Consider the following 20,805-nt stretch of genomic DNA (forward strand, 5'->3'; position numbering starts at 1 on the left):
TATAATTCCATCAAGACCTAAAAGTTGTACTGGATCTATGCACAGAAGTTACGGCCACAGGAAGAAATTCAAATGATCAAGTAGAAATCTGATGGCTTGCTTGTAGTGTTCATGTGCCAACAGTGGTCTTTTAAGTATCTTTTTTCCCCAAGATACATTTATTATTTAGGATCCATAAACACTAAATAACCAGGTGATCACTCAGAAGTAAATATTTACTTATTTTAAAAAAAGGTATGAGCCCATTTACAAATTCTTTGATAGAACATTACATACTGATATCAATTTATCTAAGAACTAGCTCTTGTTTCACAGGCATTCATGCAACAAGTCAATTGAGATACAAAGACTTATATATCATGAATTCTTAGGTTAGTTTAAACTTACTGTAGACTAAACTAGCCACCTGACTTAGGTTTGTGCAATCCACCCCCATAAAAATGTGTCTGTTTCAATAAGCTACTGAATTTGAACTGTTAATGTCAGGGTTTTGAATTTAATCTAAAGGAAATACTGTAAATACATCAAACTTGTAATTTTTATAAACTTTGGGTTTGACGCTCTTTTTAAAAAGCTGTCTTCTTTGTATAATTAGTAACACCCACTTACCTACCTCTATTTTACCTTTTGATGCTCTACACTATATCCTAATTAAAAAGAAGCACAAAGGTAAGAAAGAAATGTTTTCTAACAGATTTTATTTTTTCAGTTTGATACTATCAGTCCAGTTAGCCTTCTGGAAAATAAAATTTAAGGAAATTATACAATTATATAATCATATATTTTGTTTTAGAGTTTAATAGCAGCTCTTAGCTTAGCCGACCTTCCTCTTGGGTTTGTTTGAATATCCTTGGACCGGGGTGTAAGAATTTTTTTCTGTATAAAAATCCACTTTGAGTTGGATTTTCCACAGGGAAGTTCTTCTGTATCTTCTTCTTTGGAGCGATTTTTCAGAGCCTGCCTTATCTTTTGTCTTGAGCCAAGATTGTACTTTTCTGTCATGTCTATTCCATGAAGGAAACGTTTGATAATACGATCTTCTAGTGAATGAAAGGAGAGAGCTACAAGGCGACCTCCAGGTTTTAGAAACTTCTCAGCTGTCTTCAGCCCTATAAAGAGTTCATGAAGCTCATCATTTACAAATATTCGCAGGCCTTGAAAAGTTTTGGTAGCAACATGTGTAGGTCGCTGAAGCAAGTCTTTTCGTGCATACAGTGCAGATGCTGGAAAAGCACCTGTCATAAATTTTAAAAGATATATGTTAATACCTTTTTATTTCTACATTGCTATCCTGACACTAATCCACTCATGCATGATGACTCTAAAGGAAAGCATACTTACAGCTGAACCCTGGTGATCTTCCTTCTTTATAATATATCCCTATTTTCCGCTTTGCATTCACATTTCTGGAAGTAAACCCTACTAAACTGAGCTGGCTAGCAGTTGAGTATTGGGTTTTTTCCTAGAATCTTTCACAGAAATTCCTTCACAAAATGCTTCACAAGTTTAAAATACAAAATGATGGCTGAAACCAAAATAGGGAAAAAATGAAGGTGGGCTAGATAAGTCCCACTTTACAGCTCAGTGTAGTCAATGTCAGTTCAGTATTTGTGGTGGTTGGTTTTATGCTTTTATGGGAAAAAAAAATTAATATTCAATGGACACAATTTGAACTTTTGCCTTCTAAATAATTATGCATTTCTTCACAGGCAGAGATATGATGAAGACAATGTCTACCTGGGAATAAGTATCTTTCAATCAATTACTTAAAGCTTAAAAGAAGCATCCTTGTTTGGGGATAAAAATTGTTGACCACTACACATGTGTTTTTCTTCAAATTTTCACAAAAATACCTTGAGAAATTTAGAAAATGCAGCTGATACTGTTGCTTTTTCACATGCCTGTACAGCAGAACATGTCACGGTATGAGTTTGTTGGACAAAAAATCACCAGATTAAATAATTTTTACTAGATGCACAAAACTCCCTCTTCCTTTCTCCAAAATTCTTATGAGTTATACCAGTCTGTAGCGACTGAAATTTTGATGGAAACTTTAATATATCATTATTTAATGTATTTTTGGCTTGAATATTCATTATCTGAGTACAGAGCAAAAAGCTAGAGAAGCCAGATTTGATGGATCAAAGGGACTAAAGTGCAAGAGTCTTACAAGATCTGTGAAACCTGAGTAAACTTATAATCTATTATGTAATTATGTAATCTATTAAAGGAGTCTGGTAAAGACAAATTGAATGAATAATGCTAGTGCATAACTGGAAAGAATTATTCTTCCAAATAAGAGGGCCCATTAGAGATAAGGCAATACAGCTGGTATATATGTATTAAAATGTCTTAATTCCATGTCAGTGCTAAACTACAATATAATAAAGCAATGGGTTTGAAGTAAATGCAGTTCATAATCAACTAACTGATATTGTACATAGTGGAGTAAAAAAAGGGAACATGGTACCTCTGAAACAACTTGACTAAATTCACAATTACATAGGTGATTGCAAAAAATTTAATCCAGTATATTGGCACAAAATAATTTATTAGTGGAATTCTTGAGAGTTTTAAAGGTAAGATTTTACGCATGTCAGAAAACTTGTGTGTTTGGCATTGCAAACACACAAGTGATCATCAGTGTTCGGCAAAGAGAGATGCCAATAACGGGATTTAAAAATTCCATCATTATTAACAAAGTTATTATCATGTGTGCGATGTATCTAAGATGCATTTCTGCTTACTCAGTTGTCCAAACTACATTCCCCATCTCCTCTGACTCTAATGGCTACAGTTCTTGGATTAACTGAAGAGACCCGTCATAGCTGTGGCTGTTTCCTATTCCTATAGTCTGAATCCTTTAAGACAGAAAGCAGCAACAGGATCAACTTCTCCCAACACAAACTACTGCACAGGAATTTCTGGCTCTAAACTGTTTCACAAAACAGAGTAAATAGATTTAACGTGTGGGAACCAGGCGCCTCCATCACTTACAAAACTCTAGAAAAAGTTACACTAACTAGTTAATATCATTTCTGTCTTTGGGAACACCATGTTCTATACTTACTATAAATCATAAAAAAAAAACGTACCATGACTGGAGGAGTCACAAAGCCTGTTTTGATCAACGTGCTGAACTAAATGGAGAACTCGAAATTGCAGAAGGTAAGATGTCCTAAAAAACTAACTGACATCAAGCTTACACTACCTGGCACAGTATCTGTTTCCATATTTCTTTACATACCTAAAAATAGATTCTTTAAAAATGGAATCCTTAAACAGCCATTGACTGCCATCTGTGTGTGATGAAAACTGCCTCTTAATGCATAACATAAAAGAATGCTGTGCTGAGCAAAATAAACAATTTTCTTTAAATGGTCAACTAACAGCTACAAACACTCCTAGTATGCTCAGAACACTTGAATAGTTATTAAATGAAACAGTAGGGTTTAAAATCAACATGTAACGTATCCAAAACCACCATAGGATAGGCATGTTCCCACAGCATGCAAAAAGTGATGAAATATACATAGCTTTGTATTTTCCCTAAGACTTGTCTTAGGTTTCAGTCATAATAGCATTTTTCTTCAATGGAATTTGAAGTTGAAACATCACATACCTGGGTATCTTTTGAATTCAATTACAGAAGCCATCGTCCCTTGAATAAGAAAATACTAGTCTTATAAAAGATCTCATACAACAGATCTCTCTTTCTAAGCCTAATCTTAAACCCATTGAAAACATACCTCACTCTTTTCATCTCTCCTTCCAAAACCAAGCCCACTGCTGCCATGTTCACTCTACAAAAACAGTTGTAACTGGAATGAAAAAGCACTGTTCCCTTACGAAATATTAGCTATTAACAAGCTAGTGGGTTAGAAAATAGGGTGTATTTTTTTGTGTCTACCTGTATGGTTCCTGCCCATTGCTGAACAATTTACAGCTGTATGGTTCCTGCCCATTGCTGAGCAATTTACAGCTGTCACTTGAAGAGCATCAGTTTTATACTTTCAATTTTGGGCTGTTACTTCCCAGAGCTGGTGTTCACTTCTCAAAGCAGATCCAGAATTTTTAACTATCATATTTTAGCAGTCTAAGTATTTTCTAAAAATACTGCTGGTTTTCTGGGGATGATCCATTTCTGATATTCTAAGAGTATTTCAGTTTCCAAAAGTATCACAGACAAAAATGAAGCCAAGCCACAAGAGTACAGCATGTAATTTAGGTACAAAACTGACTGTGCTTCTTGATTGGGATCTAACCATAAAACCAGAAGCCTAAAATGAGATCCTTTGTTTAAATTTCCACAGCCAATCTCATTGGAATTTTAGTAAAACACCGGAAGTTTTATCTCCTGTGTCACCAAAATATCTTTTACTTATCTGAAAAAACAAGGATGATATAAAGATCTATTTCAAAACTGGTTTTGTAAAAGTCTAAATAGACATGACATACTGATTTTTAGTAGTCTGATCATGAACACTGCTATTTTGCAATGGCACTACTGAATAGATAAACAAAAGAAATGAGATACCCAGGCTACCAGGATGACTAGGACACTAACAGGTCTTTGGAAGATTCTTCCGTTTGTCCTGCCATTGTTGTAGAGTGCAGTGTCTTCTTGCAATAATCTTCTATGATGATTAACTGTGACATTAATTTATTACTGTGAATTAATTTATCACACATGGAAGAAAAAGAAATTAAAGACCAGATATATTCTGCAAGTATAATACAACCTTACTTGCCTCAGTTGAACATGCACAAACAGCACTGCAGGTCATATATAACAATACAGAATACTAATATTCAGGAAACTGGTAAAGAAATGCAGCTATTTTGCAGCTTTATGGAATTGAATGCCCCCAAACTAAAACAAAAATCAAACCATTTCCAAGTTCAAAGACTTACTGGTCTGCCTTCAGAAACTGGGATTAACTAATAAATGTAATCTGTGGTAGTGATTTCTGTCACACTGGCCTTCATCTTTTTAGTAAAGGCAGTAGATTTTGATCTATGTTCCAGGGGTGAAAAATTTCCCTACCCTGCTCTTAAGTACTCTGGTATAGTTAAATAAAAACCTATTTGTGCTTTCTGCTAAGGCACAAAATCTCTCACCCAGCCCCCTCCAATTACCATGACACTAAAAGAAAATCCTTCCTGGTAACAGGCTGTACAATGTACAAAAATATACAAAAAACTGTATGGGAAGCTTGTAAAATGGATTTCATTCATAAAAACACCACGCTTCTGGCGAGATGACTGGCTTGAAATCCCAGTGAGAGAAATTATCATTTTTAGTTTTTGGGATGCCCTGATGCTACTTACACTTTTAAAAACCTAATAGATTCACATGTTGAAATGTATTGAAATTTTAAAGCTTGTAAATAAAATTAGCAATGTGCTGTGCCTGTCAATATGAACCATTAAAGTCCCTAGAGTGTATGAGAGTGGGAGAGTTTAAAAATTAATTCAGATTGTGCACCTGTTTGCAGGAATCCGTCTGTTGAATTAGCATTGCATTTAATAAGTTTCTGTGACGCAACTAATGTCCTTTTGTCTAGGCTCCCTCAGTACACTGTTAATTCTCACTCATCTGAAATTCAGGCAATATTATAAATTCCAAACTGATAATTAAAGTCTATAAATGTGAACCAATCTGAATGACACTGGCTTTACCCATTGAAGTTATTTTTAAACTTCTCAAATTTCTTTAATATCTCATCATCAATTCCTTTCAAGTTGAGTCGAAATGATTACATGATCTCAAAATGATCTGTTAATAGATTATGTATCTAAATAACACTGAGAAAAATTAAATTTTTAACAAAAACTAATAGATAACAAGGTATATTACCCACTGAAAAGAAATAAAAACAGATAATCAGTTGTACGTAAAAAGCATATTAAAATTACATTCTAAAAATTTCACTATTTTTAACCATTTTTCCTGCACATCGAGTTAAACCTATTGTTTGCAAACAACTCAATGAGCTACAGCAAAAGCCATTAGGAAGTGCTTCTTAATCGACTTCCACACATCTATTCATAGACCTTCAGTTGAGAACTACTGATCTTTAGTATTTACAGAGCATTCATCATTGCAGATAGCTGTGTGAAAATTACAAACAGTGAGCGGAGTTCGACTGTGCTGCAAGAAGAGATGATGTTCACACAACTCAACAAAAAACCTCCCTTTTCCCACGTAAACTGCAGACTCCATAGCTCACAGAGATCTCCTTATTTAAATGGATGAGAAGCCTTTCGGACAACATTTAGAAAAACAAAAAAAAGCACCAAACTTTTTTTAGGGTTTTTTGTAGGACCTTATTCATTGGCACAGTATGTAGAGAGAGAACTTTCAGGTTCTACATCAAGAAATAGAAGGAATTATTTTCTTGAATTGGGACAATGGAGAGCAAGAGACCACTTGGATACCCAAGTTAGCCCCAAGCTGTTGTAGGCAATCCTGACAAACAGATCTATTTACATATTTTTTCCAGCTATACCTTAAAATTATAACTCTTGCTAATACAAGCTTTAGAAATGTCTGATTGTTCTGTAATTGTTGTGGAGCTGGTTTGTTTGTTTGTTTGTTTAATTACATCCTTCACTCTTATCTCCCAATCAATTAGCAACAGCAATACATGTTCTAACCTTTTGGAGAGCGGTAGGAAGGACCAGAGTCTAGCATTCTATAAACAGAAATGAAGTTTTCCAATTTCAGTGTAGTCTAAATCTAGATTCACTGGGAATCTGGTTATCAGCTGGACCTTAACACAAAACTTTGGAGTTCTAGAAAATCTGAAGCCAATGTAATCTGTAACATGTGAAAGAAATATGGTCTATACATGAATTCTCAGGTACTGACACCAGCAGAGAAAGGGACATAAATACCCAGCCTCATTGGATAGATTTTTTGCTTTTTTTCTGGCTCTTATACTAGGCAAAAAAATTGATCCTGTTCTGGATAGATAATCATGCTTGCATAGACTCTGCAAAATCTAAAATGCAAGATTTTATTATTCTAATTAATATTTTATTTTTTAAAGGACTTGACATTTAACTAATAAGTCACAGATTTTACTCTGGTAAAGTCCTGAATTAGTCAGGGTTCTTTTTTTTTGTGCTATGCCACTAAGAGGATCCTGTAGCTGTGCTCTCTGACACTTCAGCTCTGGCTTACCTCAATAACTTCATGGATACCATTTTGCATAAGAATATATATTGATGACAGATGATAAATTAACTAAAATATATTACAGTTACCAGAAATTTTCTTAGGATATAATCAGTTTAAAAACTAGTAGGATCCACCATTGTGCTTCTTTACTGGAGGAATCAAATTAAAATTGGAAGAAGTTCTACCCAAACAGGGATCAGTGTAACAGTCCCGTAATTATTTTAACTACTTGCATACTTCAAAAAAAAGCACACAAAACATACACATTTACTGTCTTGGCAGATATGTGCTGGATTCATTGTCTTTGGTATGTATACTGTATGATGTATACCTGATTCACATATGAAGCTGCTCTTCAAATATAGCAGAGAGTTTAAAGTGAGAACAAAAAATCCTTCTCATTGTCACAGAAAGTGACCATTAAATGATGACTCACGTGCAACTTATTAAACATGACGGGATCTTCAATCACTGTCTTTTATGCACTAATATTTTTATTTTCTTACTTCAAGCTAGTGCACAAAATTATTTCAGAAGTTACTGAGTTGCTTGTTTACAGCCTATAACACATTACATCTTTAGTGTAGCAATACAGTTGCTTCAATCTCAATAATGGTACACTGTTTTAATCAATTTTTCAAAAAGCATGAGATACATGCGACAAAACTAAATTATTAGTTCATGATGTTGATGACAATGACTACATTAAAAATGTAACTCTTTTTAAAAAATGTAACTCAAGTTTTAGAAAAGACTCATAGTGTTTTATCTCTTTGGTTTTTTAAGATTGATTGTTCCTCACATTCACTATAGTTACAGCAAAGGCTTACAACAGCAAGCACTATCTTCACATCTTTTAATTGTATCAGCTAAACTTTGGGCCTCAGTTGACTGGACATTTTGCTAAAATATCTTGACTTATACAAATCTAAATCTTTTAATTTCTTTGTTGGTCATTAAAAGTAAGTCCCTTAATCTTCCAGTTAAAGTAACACAGATTTTTATGAATACAATATATTTTTTTAGAAGTCTTCAGGATACTGATACAACATTTAACACTATTCTTTAGCAAATGTTAAATTTAGATAGCCATTTTAAAGGTCTATATTCAAAGGAGTCAGCCGTTTAGACTTATTTGTGACAAGACCCAGCAATTTTCATTTCTTGGTTAAAAAAAAATGCCAACATTACATATTGTAATGCTAATGAAGAGGATTTGTGTCTTACATTTTTCCTTGAAAATTTTCACTTGAGAACACAAAAATGAAGGTTCTTGATGTGAGCACAGCTCCTGCCTAACTACGTTTTGTTCAAGTTGTTTACAGTGAAGAGCAAGTAAGATGAAGTGTTTCAATAGTCGCTTCAGGCTGATCTAGTTTGCATTCGCAAGGTGAAGCTAGCTATGTATTGCTTTACTTTTTGCTTCCTGGTTCTTTAAGCAGATGGAAACGATCTGATTTCATTCATAACTGGAAACTGACAAAGTAGTTTCCCCCAAAATATTACAATGTAGAAATTTAAAACTAAGAGAGGTATATGATATATCTGATATTTGAAGGCTTATCAATAGCTGGGATAAAGAATTCCCTAGGCTGCTGTCATTCTGTGTTTCAACTTGGTTCGCAAAATGATAAATCACTTCATGTAAAATCTATTATCAAACTAATCGTCAAACTACAATATAGAAGGTAGGAGCTTAAAAAAAAAAAAAGACAGCTGACATCAGAGCAGAATAGGCAGGATTAGATCCTGCATGATTTCAAGTACAAATAGATCCCTCTGGGACTTTGGGGATTAATATTTTTTCTCCTCAGCCACTGTGAAGAATTAATGAGGGTACCTGCAACAATGCTTGCAAGCTGCTGAGTTCTGGTGATGGGGTATATGCTGCGTGCCTGAACGATGGCTGAAGCGATTTTCTTGGCGTGCCTCTCCTCCCCGTATGTTCTCAGGATGGACGCAAGCGCCTGTTGATCTAAAGCATTCACAACATCAGCAGCAGTGGGCATGTCAGGATACCTACGCACAAGAAGAGCCAATTAGTTCACTGACGTCAGTTTTCATTGACAAGAGGTGAAGCTTCATAGCATTGAGACATAAAGTCAAACACACACACTGCATACAAGTGCCTTTGAGGTTTTCAACTAAGAGACAGCAACCCTATGAAAACAGATATAGCTTGCACCTTTTAAATCTTTTTTCTTGCTACTTTAAATGGAGTTTGTTCCTTAACACCAGTTAGAACAGCTGAAACTTCCAAATATTATCATAAACTATGCTTAATGAGTTGACAAGAATAAACACATTTCAGTATCATGTTAAAATGTAAATGTTGTGTAACTTTTTATTTAGTCAGCTTTAGAATATAAACTTATGGGTTCATTTTAGTCAGCTTGCATTATACGTTGTTTTCTAGTCAGAACTGATTTCAAGGATTTTTTTTTCACATCCTCTGCTATGAAAACAATTGTTCATGAAAATAATTTAACTTTAGTTTTCACTTAAAAGGCATAAGAATATATATCCAAATACTATTTTGAGAGAACAGACATGACCTAGTATTACAAACGACAGGAATTATTACAATATAAACAGTATAAGCCATACTTTTTTTTTTAATCTGTGACAATTTCCTATTGAAATAGTTCAAGGTATTTTATGAACATCATATATGGGTTTACTAATCGGAGAAAACATACAACCTACTTAACAAATTCTCTTCTACAAAGACATGAATGTGCAGAATATTTTTCAGGCATTTCTTACTCTCCTGCAGTATCTTACAAAAGATAACAAAACTTAGAAATCAGAGGCAAGTAGTATCATAGCAACAACCGTAGTGTAAGGCTTTTGTTATGCCACAGGTATCCTTTGTTCTTACGCTCCTGATCCATGTATGTATTCTCATGATGCAAATATAAGCCTGGAGTTCAGATTCATGAAATCTGAGGGCTGAATTCCAGGAGGATCACATGAGCTTTTTAAACAAAACTGGAAAAAGCAAATATCATGAAACTTGCTGTGTTAAAACTTAACATTAACATTAATGTGTTAAGATAATTCCTTAGGAAGCCTCAGTTTCTATCGGCTCTATGTGAGCAATGAAAGATCAAATGGTATTTCTTAAGACTCCAGGTTCATCAAAACACAAAGCAAAAATTTTCATTCTCCCAGCAATGCATTATACAATTACTGCCATCATCTACACAACTGAGATCTTTGGTTGCTCAAGTAAAAAGCACAATGCTACAGAAATATATTAGGTTGTTTGAAGATGAAAACTGCTACATAAGTAAAAACTATTCCACCATTGATTTTCATGCTCCTGAATGTACTAAACACCAATTCTAATAATTTAAATAGAGGTGATTTATTTAGTAATTGTTAATTTGAAAATTAAGTAAGCCTGATGTGCCCCACACACAATGTGAAAGGAAGCTTATAATATTGCTAAGGAAACCTTACAATAAATCTATGGGCATGGAAGACAACATTATACTAGTGTGTTAAAAGCAATGTTGCTATCTGATTTCAATTGGGAGATATCATGGATGGGATTTTATTTATTATATACTACATTCCTATTAAAGAGAAGTAACTGGGTCAGATAGCCATTGCAGAAAAGAGGGAGGTTGCTCCTTTCCTGAGGGAACAAGTGAACGTGCTCAAGTGAAGGTTCCACAAATAGTAAGTGTAGCAGAAAAGGAAAGGGACTGCAGTGAGGGGTTGTGAGCCTGCAGATCAAGTGCAGTCTGAGAAACTGCAGAAATAACAGGGAGAAGACAGGCCTCTGAAAGTGAGGTGCCCCTGTGACTGTATACCATACACTCTAAGAATGTAAAATTTCAATGCTATAGTTAACAAAAATTTTACTGGTTTAATTACTTATCACTGGAATTTTCCTCTTATTTGAAAGAAAAGACAATAACCAGGGTTCTAAGTACTGAGATCAAAAAAAGCTTTGTGGCAAAAGACAGACAGTATACTCGTCCAAAATTAGATGTGGTTTGATGATGAGAATTCTTCAGTTTAAGGGGAAATGAAATGCTCAGCGGTTGCTGAGCACACGGTGTTTGAGTTTCAAGGAGAAATATTTTATTAACAGGTACCTGTCATTATCCATCCTCATGTCCAAAGGTCCATCCTTCTTTAGCGAAAAACCTCTTTCAGGTGTATCAAATTGCATAGAAGAACAGCCAGCATCCAAGAGAACTCCATCTAGAGTCCCTGGCTCCACTCCAGAGGAGATTAACAAAGCCTCTGACTGGCTAAACTGTCCTAGAAGAGCTTGAATCTGTTTCCTGTAAGAAAATAACAAATAAATAGCCTGACTTTAATTGTAACAGTGCAGTGTTCTCCTTGTATAGCAGGAATTAGACAGTAGCACTCACTTGTCTCAGAAGCAATAGGGCTATTCCCAAAGTAATAGTTCAAGTACTTTTCATATGTCAACATTGAAAACTGGTCCAACTCACCCATCAGTAGCTACTTCAGCTTCTTTAACTCTTTACTCCCTTCCTGCTTGATCTCAAAGAAATGGAAACCTGAGTAAAATTTCATTTTTCCAACACGCAGGAACTCAAAGGGATACCTTTCACATTCAGCAGGAATGCCCTGACCTCCAAGGTACCTGCTGTGCTAAGCAGGGCCCTTGGTCAAGTGAGGCCAAAGTGCGGAAAAAACTGAATGGTTCTTCGACCTAGAGGAGAAGCAGACAAGATGGAACACGACTGCATGGCCTTGCAGTTAATACTTACCTGCCAGGAAAAAAATCCTGGGTTCCTGCCATACCACTTCTTTTTAGTGGTATTTGCTGTTTCAAAAATAATTGGGCAACTGAGGTGCACTGGATCACAAGCAGACAAAATACTTCAGTGTAGTTTTGATTCAGGCACCTAATCACTGGGGAGAGTAGAGTTTTACATGCATTTTTGTGTTTAGCGTCCTTCTTAGGTTTAAGGTGGTTCTTCCTTAATATTCCCATACTGGGAAGGGAAAGTTGCACGGCAAGGGAGAAGATGACACAGCTCTGAGGTGCCTAATGCTTTCTTAGGTGTCTAAACCTGGACTTCTGATTGTTGCTTATATATAAAGTGACTTACAATTAAATAATTTATCTGTCTCTCAAAATCTCAATGAATTTCACAGATTTAAAAAAATTAACCAATGTGTTGCTGCATTTTTAAGCAGTGTCTGCAAAACAATGTATTTCTGCCCCTTAAAAGAAGCCACTGCCTCCACATCTGAATTTTGATTACAGTTTGGATAACTGTTCTTCAGCCCCATTGATTAGCATTCAAATTATTACAAGGTCCCCTAGGTTAACTCATATAATTTTTTCTAAGTTACATGGGCAAGTAGTGAATGGATAGAGCGAGCAACTCTTTTAATTGTTTCAGCTACAAAAGGACAGCTGCCCAGATATCTTTTGACACTTCAGCATTATAGTAATTTTGAAACGAAAACTTCTTCAAAATATCAGCTTACATCTAATCCTTCTTTCAGGTCAGTTTAACATCAAGACAACTGGCACTATGACACAATTTAGTCAACTCCAATGGCTACAGTTTTAAAATAGTGTACGAACAGGGAATCGGAAACTTCTTTGCACCCATCCAACTGGAGTGAGAAAATGCTACCAAGATTTAAAAAAAAAAAAAAAAAAAGAAAAAAAAAGAAGGAGAGAGAGAAAGAAAAAGCTCCATTAAAAGGAAGACATTATGGGCGCAACCATATGGAAGAGCTTTTAGCTACACAATGGTATCCTCATTAGAGCAGAATGAATCAGCCTATTTAACATAGCACAAAACCAGGGAAATACCTTGAATGAACAGACTTCATGAGGGATAATGTGATCACACATAGGTATTTTTGAATTGATTACCGTCCAGCACATAATTAAATACAACTATTCAGCTTAATCAGAACTGACAGTTCCTGAAAAGCACAATGATCCACTTAACATATTTAAACCAACTTAAGCTATGTAGTTATAGCTTTGAGATTGTATTTCCCCTCAATATGAGGGGAAATTTCCTGAAAATCTGTACCACTTTGTCCCAACTGGGCAGTATTTCTAACTTTACAACTTCTACAAATGAATTAACTTTAAAATTCTGTATGTGAGAGATGGAAATAAATGAGATCTGGAAAAAATTATAAATTGCCATTGTCTAGTTCTCTCAGCAGACAGTAATCCATGTCAGCAGCTATGAACCAGTGCTGAACTGTGTTACCAACCAATCTGAAAAATTATTCTGAACTATATTTATAACATGCTAGACATTTTATTAAGTTTCTTTAAACAAGTCATAAGTATGCAGATGGTAAGATATTTGGGACAGTGGCCTTTGACTCGTGGTCTGTCAACCCTCTGTGATTAGGAAAAGGTAATTAAAAAAGAAATATATTTGAAGTAAGTTGAAATTTACTCTTTGATAGAGAGATGCTTCAGTTGGAAAAATGTTTTGGAGTTTGCAAATAAAAGAAGATTGAAAAAGAATTAGATCAACATCTTGATGTCAGTCTTTCAGCTGAGTGAAATTATAGCTTCTGTATATAACATGTTGGTTATACGTGGCATTCTGTGTATCAATAGAGGATATAGGTGTCTTCATCAATATAAATCTTTACTGAAAACAGATGCTTTTCATGAGATTATAATGACTATATTAAAATGTTCAGGCCAGTTCCCTGAATTCCTGTTTCTTTCTGGACTAGAAGAAACAATTTTGAGCATCTTGGGTATCTCATACATTTCAATTAATCAAACCAAGTCCACAGATATGAAAGATTTATTACGTTATGAAAGGAAATACAAATATCAACTCATTTTTTCAATAGAATAGTAACAATGATGATAGTGATGACAAGGACTAATCTATTAGATTATGAGCATGACACATTTAAAGAAAAATATTTTACCAAGCATTCAGAAGCATTTATTAGAATATAATAAAACTCTTCCTTTATCTACTATTATTTATGCATATGTTCAAATAATAACTGCCTGTTACACGTATGATTTTCTCTAAAAATGCTTAATTTAGCCTGAATTCCTTTTGCCTTCAGATTTTTGTTTACATCATCTGTAAATCCTGTTTCCAGAATAACATCAAAAAAATAATAAAAACCTGTGTGCCCTATGCTAAAAATGATTATTTCCTACAGCCATATGCTTTCTGCTCTCCCCAGGTATGTAGAATTTCTTTTTGCTTTCTTTTTCAGTGTTCCAACATTTTCTTTGGGCATTAGAGGATTTATGTTCCATGACCATACTTACCTAGTGTGAAAATCTGTCTATTACCCTTTCTGTCCTAATATATTGCAAAAACAGTGCTTAGTGGAAAAAGCAGGAAAGGTCAACCAGGGAACATCCCTAAATACCAAATAAAACACCGAAGCTTACAGTTAAAAAAAGCCTGAGAAGAGACAGCATATCAAAACATTATATTGAATGCGGGTTCTAGGAGGGTCTTGGGGATATCATCAAAAGCTGTTAAGACTACAAAGGGTCACATATAGAGCATTTTAATCAGTTTAGGTGATCTCTGAAGGTTACAATCTCACTAAATCCAATTGTCTTGCTTAAGAGAAAATATTTAAACTTAGTACTTGAACAGCACTTTACATATTCAGAATATTTTAGAAACATAAAAAAAGCTGTGAAGAGATTTTAGCCCCTCTCATAAATGGGGAAGTAAGATTTGCAGGGTTTAATACTAAACCACTGGAAGATACCTATGTAGAAAGCTAAGACAATTTCAGAGATTATGGACTGAGGATGTAAAAAAGCAGATAATACCCGTCATATGTTCAGCTCTCATTTGGCTTGTGTCTGTGTGCGTGGTAATAGCATGGTAATTTTTGATAAATTCCCAACTGCTACTGTCAAACAACCTCTAACTTCTCAAATTATTCATCATGCTCACTCCCTCTATTAATTTTGACATTCTCCAAGAAAAAAGTATTAAAGATTTTAAAAGAACACTGGGAACACAGACAATCTAGCCAATTTTAAAAATAAGAAGTTTCTTCAGCTACTACATATGTTGTTGGGGCCTTAATAGATTTTATTGCACAACCACCTCAAGAGCTTGCAGAATTCTTGTACTGTTTGCTACAGCTGAAAAATAACAGGGAACCTTGGGTTCAGGATCCTTTGTTCAGGTCGTAACACAGTATTTTATTATATTATACTATGACACATAGCATAGTAATTCTGATAGATGGCATTGGATCCACACCTCTCAATTATATGAAAGCGCAGAATGAGAAAGAGTTTGAAATCTCCTAATGTATTTCAGGCTCTTCTGCTTTCAGTTAACCTCCAGTAGTCTACAACACTTTATAAAAATATTTTATTTTACTCAGCTGAGAGGGATGTGCACAGGAAAATAAAGCTTCTGCAAAATAAACAGAGAAGAATCTTTTCCCTTATCTCTCCGTTTCTCTCTGTTGTCACAGAGGTTGCTGTGACATCAATCATTCAAGTAATTTCACAGAAAAGTACGATTATGCTTCCATGGTGCTTCAGCATTTTTTATGTGTATGTAACAATACTTGCTCCTGATCTTTCACTGTTGCTCCCCTTACAAATTCTATGTATGAATACACAGAAAGTTGGGAAGTGATGATCCCTTGTCAACAGTGAAAACTACCTTCTACTCAACCAGAATAAATGGTTTCTTTGAGAGAACTGGAAAAAAAAAGTTTTTCAGCCAACTCTTGCCAATGCACATCAAATGAGGAGACCAATCTGGTGCTTTGTTTGATTCAGTAACTCCACTGAGACAGCCAACAGGGATGCCAATTAGCACCAGCTGTAATGGGATATTGGTACAGACCTGGTTTGATGTCATTGACTCACTTCACCTAGGTCACTCAGCAGCTGTCAGATAGCTGTGACTTTTACTCATGGCAACACTGCGCCAGGCATATCCAGAAGCAAACCACAAAGTTTCTGGAACTTTCAGCATCCTACCTGGAAATTATTGTGAGCATTACTCTGCCTCAGTGCAATGCCCCTCTCAAAAAACATACCCGAATATTCTGTAAAAAATTTTAAATTACTTTTGACAAATGGAAAATTGGCATGTTTTTCGTGTTTGCAAAGAAGTAAAATAAAAATAAAAATGATAACTTCTATCGATTTATAAACAAACCTGGCCATTACATTCCCAGATTTATAAAAAAAATTAATTACAGCTTTGGAAAAAGCCCATATACCTATTTGAGAACTAACAGTTCAGTCTAGGCTTCGTTTTGTGCTACAAAAATACAACCCCAAATCTCAGCCACTGATTAACAAAGACCTAAAACCAGGCAGAAGCATACGTAAAAAGCAATTTCCATAGACCCAAGTAAGTTCACATTTTCAAATTTGAGGACTATAATCATAATTTTATTCTCTGTGTTACGATCACAGAAATGTCATTTTAAGTATTTATGAATCAGTAAATATTTACATACCATGTAGTCCCACTTAAGTGTGGGGAACACTTAAAAGGTATGCATATATTCTAAAAGCTAAATACTACTTGCCATATGACTTGAAGACATCACACTAAAAAAACCCTAACAAACCCCCCTTTTTGTATTAACCTGTAGAACGCTGAACATCTTACACTGTCGGTACTACCCCAAAATTGAAAACGCTTGCCTTTCTCTGTCTCCTCTTGTCAACTGCCTGTCTCTCTTATACAACTCTCATGAAACTAGTTATTTCCTGCTTTAATTGCTCTCCTGTAGCTTCTACCAAAACTTCCTTCCCTTCTTACTCCACTAGAGATTCTGCAAAATGTGGCTGTCCTTTGCTCCTCGTGTCTTATTAACTCCAAGCACCAAAACCTGTTTCTAAAAACCTCTCAAGCACACCTGTAAGAAATTTCAGGATGGCTCAAAACAGATTGCTCATTATTTTAATGTGCATTTTTACTTTCATATAAAGTATGCATTCTGCTATTCTGTTCACTGATACAAACACAATTTCAGTAAAAACTACTGTTCTAAATCGAAGGAACTATAAACACTGTTTCAACTATAGGAAGAGATATAATTATTTAATCAAAAGAGCAAATATCAAAGATCATTTCCATAGAGTGTATCAGAAAACTTACCATATTAGACATATTTCATAGCAGGTATGTTCAATCTCATCAAAAAAAACCATGAAAATTTAAGTTCCTAATGAACAATGTTCCTTCCTGGCTAAATTACAGATTAAGGAGGTAATTTCTTTCTGGCAAATGGAAAACTAATAGAATAAGACTAGTGATTGAGGCAAATTTCAAAATTATATGCATCACCAAAATGTGAGAAAAATGTATTTTTAAGTTTCCTAAGTAACACAAAGTTTTGCTGAGTAATAAGAGCAAATTATATTATCTTATGCAATTTTCAGCTAGCCAGAGTCAAAACCTTGCTTATAAAATATGTAACATCGCTATGCATGCCACCTTTATTACATAATACATGTAAAGTATGTAATATGCTGTCATCATTCACATGTGCCGAGAAAACGAAGCCATTAGAATGATTTGCTTTTCATTCATGAGAGCTGACAGCTCAAAGGGTAAGACACCACTCATCAGAAAAATCATAAACATTTCTCTGACTTTACATTATCCCATCGGGGGATTTTTAGTTTTATCTATGTTAGTTTAGCCTTCACGGCCATAGGACAGTCTAGTCTTCCAAGGTTCGGTGGAGATAATGCAAAAGCAGCTAAATACCTGTATCATCATCTCAGGTCTACCAAATATTCATTGTGATCCTCAGCTTTACTAACACTGATTTTAAAGCTGACCAGCTTGCTTTACACTTCTGGCTCTTTTTGTACTGGTTTGCCTTTCCTCTCCTGTTCTCACACAACCTCGAGGGAACACAGTGAAGTGCAAATAACACCAAGAGAGCAGAGTACAATTTCCTGGGCAAAATGTGGCAAAACTGCTGGATGCACTTTACAAAAAAGCTCATTTTCCATGATCATGGAAATCAAAGAGTTGAGAGGAATAATTGGGGGAAAAAAAAAAAAAAAAAGGACATGAATCATGAAAGGATTTATGGTCTCTACTGACACAGGAATGTCCCACTACACCACCTCAGGATGGTTTTGGTTTTCCAAGCAGACCTTCACATAGTTCTACCTCCATCCAGCCACGGGTGGAAGCAGACAGGCTATAGCATAGCTCTGAAGCAAGAAGAGACTTACGCAGTCATTTCCACAGCTAATGAAACCACACCAACCCATCAGATCCAGTATGTATATATATTACATACATCAATGAATCTAGCTGTTGTTTCAGCTCTCCTAATAACTATTATTACTTTAACAATTACCGCAAGAAGTTTTGATGGTGTTGTAGCATTTCCGCTGACAGTTTGCATGATCACTTTTCAAGGCTGAAACTTCATCTCATTATTTAAGTTCTATTTCTAAGATTATTTTTCACTGTAAGAGAAGGTAGTAAAGCAACTTTCCTTAGAGTTGATAAATCATATGCATTATTTCCTTATTCTTTCTATACTAGCATCTTAAAAGATATCTTTACAAAAATCTCCTCTTCGTTCCCCGACAACCCACATATAATTTATTACTTGAATTAAAGACACAATGGTGCTTCATTGAACTCAAAAGAAATGTTGCTACTGGCCTTAGAAGGAAGAAAAATTCTGTTTAATTCAGTTGCCAAAACCCTATGAAATACAGAAATAAATTCTGGATATACATCAGCAAGTTGAAAAGTACAAATTGACATCAGAAATGTAACAGCTGTGCATAAACATTTTTTGGACCATAAATATACAAATATTAAAATCTGTAGCAGCAATCATTGCAGATACATTTTTTCAACATCCAGGGAATGAGCAGATCATATAATCTTTTTCCCAGTGTTAACACTTGGTCTCAGAGGAATCTGAAATTATACTCAGGGTTTCAGACTGAGGACAAGGCACACAAACAGATTTATCATTCCATCAGCTTTACTGATTAATTATTAGTCAGTTGAGATCAGCTACGTATAATGACTGAAATACCATATATGAAATATTATGGTTTCAGAACACAAGAACTTGTGTCTCCTGTATGTTAAATGAATAAAAAGATGTGTACTTTCTCTACTAACTGCTTTCCCTCCCTGCAACATTTTGATTTGTGCTGTCTAAATATATTTCTACCTTACCTAAATCAGTAATTAACTATTCTCTGCATAATATGGGTATGAATGAAGAAGGAATTTTTACACATGACAGAATCTCAGATCAAGTAAATTATTTTTCTAGCACAGAAAGTTAAATTATTACAGTGTCCACTGCTTTCTTGTCTGAACTCATAATTTCAGAAATACACAGCAATATGTTCATAAACAAAGGATTATGAAGAAAGTACAAAATAATCTTGTAGTTGGTTTTCAAGATTAGAATATAGCTATCCAACTTCCATGGGTATTCACTCATTAGCTGAATAAAAGGTTTAATTTATTGACATATTTATTTGCATATAAAACATGAACTTGAAGTTAACAGAACGTACAGTGACGATTTAACAAGCAACATGAAATGAACTGTCAAAAGGCTACTCCTACCTACAACCCACATGTTCAATTGTTTTAAAATGACTCCTATTATAATTTGATTTACATTCTGAAAGATTGTTATAAAAACACAGGCATACAGCATGTGAAAAGCATCTCTTTTTCCTCCCTGCACAATTGAATAATAAATGAAGCTATTGTTAAATTTTCTTTAGCCAGAAAAGCAAATTTACACGATACTTTTCCACATCACAAATTCCGGCACTCTAAAGTGCTCTATTCATGGAGAGAGCTTGCCCAAGATTGTGCATAACTGTTGCTTTGACAGACCTGCTGCTACTGATACTTGGAATATATTTGCATAACCTTTGTCTTATTAACAAAATGTAAGTCTAGACCTTGAGACTCAGTGGCAACACTATGCCATAATAAATGGAAAAACAATCCGAGCCACAGAAGCTTTTTTATGTACAGATACTACATGCACAGTCTAGTTACTTGCCACTGTAGATAACAAAGTCGGAAGTTGTAAGTATTTGGCGAAATAAGAGAATAATTAATGGAGTAATGTTTTGTCCTTAAAGTACACACACGATTTTAAATTACTCCTCTGTTTCTCTCTCCTGGGAAAATATATCCAATTGAGATTCACTTAAAAAAAAAAATGCCCCACTTGTGAAACAATACAGCATGCGGAGGTAAAACAAAAGAACCATCTTCACCAAGTGTAAACCATAACTAAACAGTTACATCATCAACACACTGTGATTTTTTTCAAGCAGCCAAAATGAACAGCTTAAGCTAAAGATACCATATAGAAGAAATAATGTAGAAGTATACAAATGTGACTGCCAGGCTATCAGAACAGAAACTGTTGCATAAGTCCATTTAAACTATCACAAAACATGATCCTTAAAAACCCATAAGCAAAACTATTTGTAGTCAAGTTTCTATTAACCTCAATCTAGTTAAATTTGTTGCAAGTACCCCAGTAAAGGATGATAAAGTTCGTAAAGAAATGACCAGAGAGAAATGTGATGAGTTGAACAGCATCACATGTGAAATTACGGACTGAAGTGCCAG

At 34.8% G+C, this 20,805-nt stretch overlaps 1 protein-coding gene across 1 annotated transcript in view; it reads right to left on the reverse strand.

Moving 5' to 3' along the window:
* Positions 1 to 789: 789 nt before the first annotated feature.
* METTL15 (methyltransferase like 15) overlaps positions 790 to 20,805 on the reverse strand; it is an 89,620-nt gene continuing 69,604 nt past the window's right edge. Inside the window, exons 3-5 of the mRNA XM_009695491.1 lie at positions 11,296 to 11,487; positions 9,027 to 9,205; positions 790 to 1,235 (exon numbers count right to left, since the gene is read on the reverse strand). Of these exons, the coding sequence (XP_009693793.1) occupies positions 790 to 1,235; positions 9,027 to 9,205; positions 11,296 to 11,487 (817 nt within the window). The remainder of the gene's footprint in view (positions 1,236 to 9,026; positions 9,206 to 11,295; positions 11,488 to 20,805) is intronic.

Source organism: Cariama cristata, unplaced genomic scaffold (assembly GCF_000690535.1).
Source record: "Cariama cristata isolate BGI_N322 unplaced genomic scaffold, ASM69053v1 scaffold2712, whole genome shotgun sequence".
In the NCBI taxonomy this organism is placed as follows: domain Eukaryota; kingdom Metazoa; phylum Chordata; class Aves; order Cariamiformes; family Cariamidae; genus Cariama; species Cariama cristata.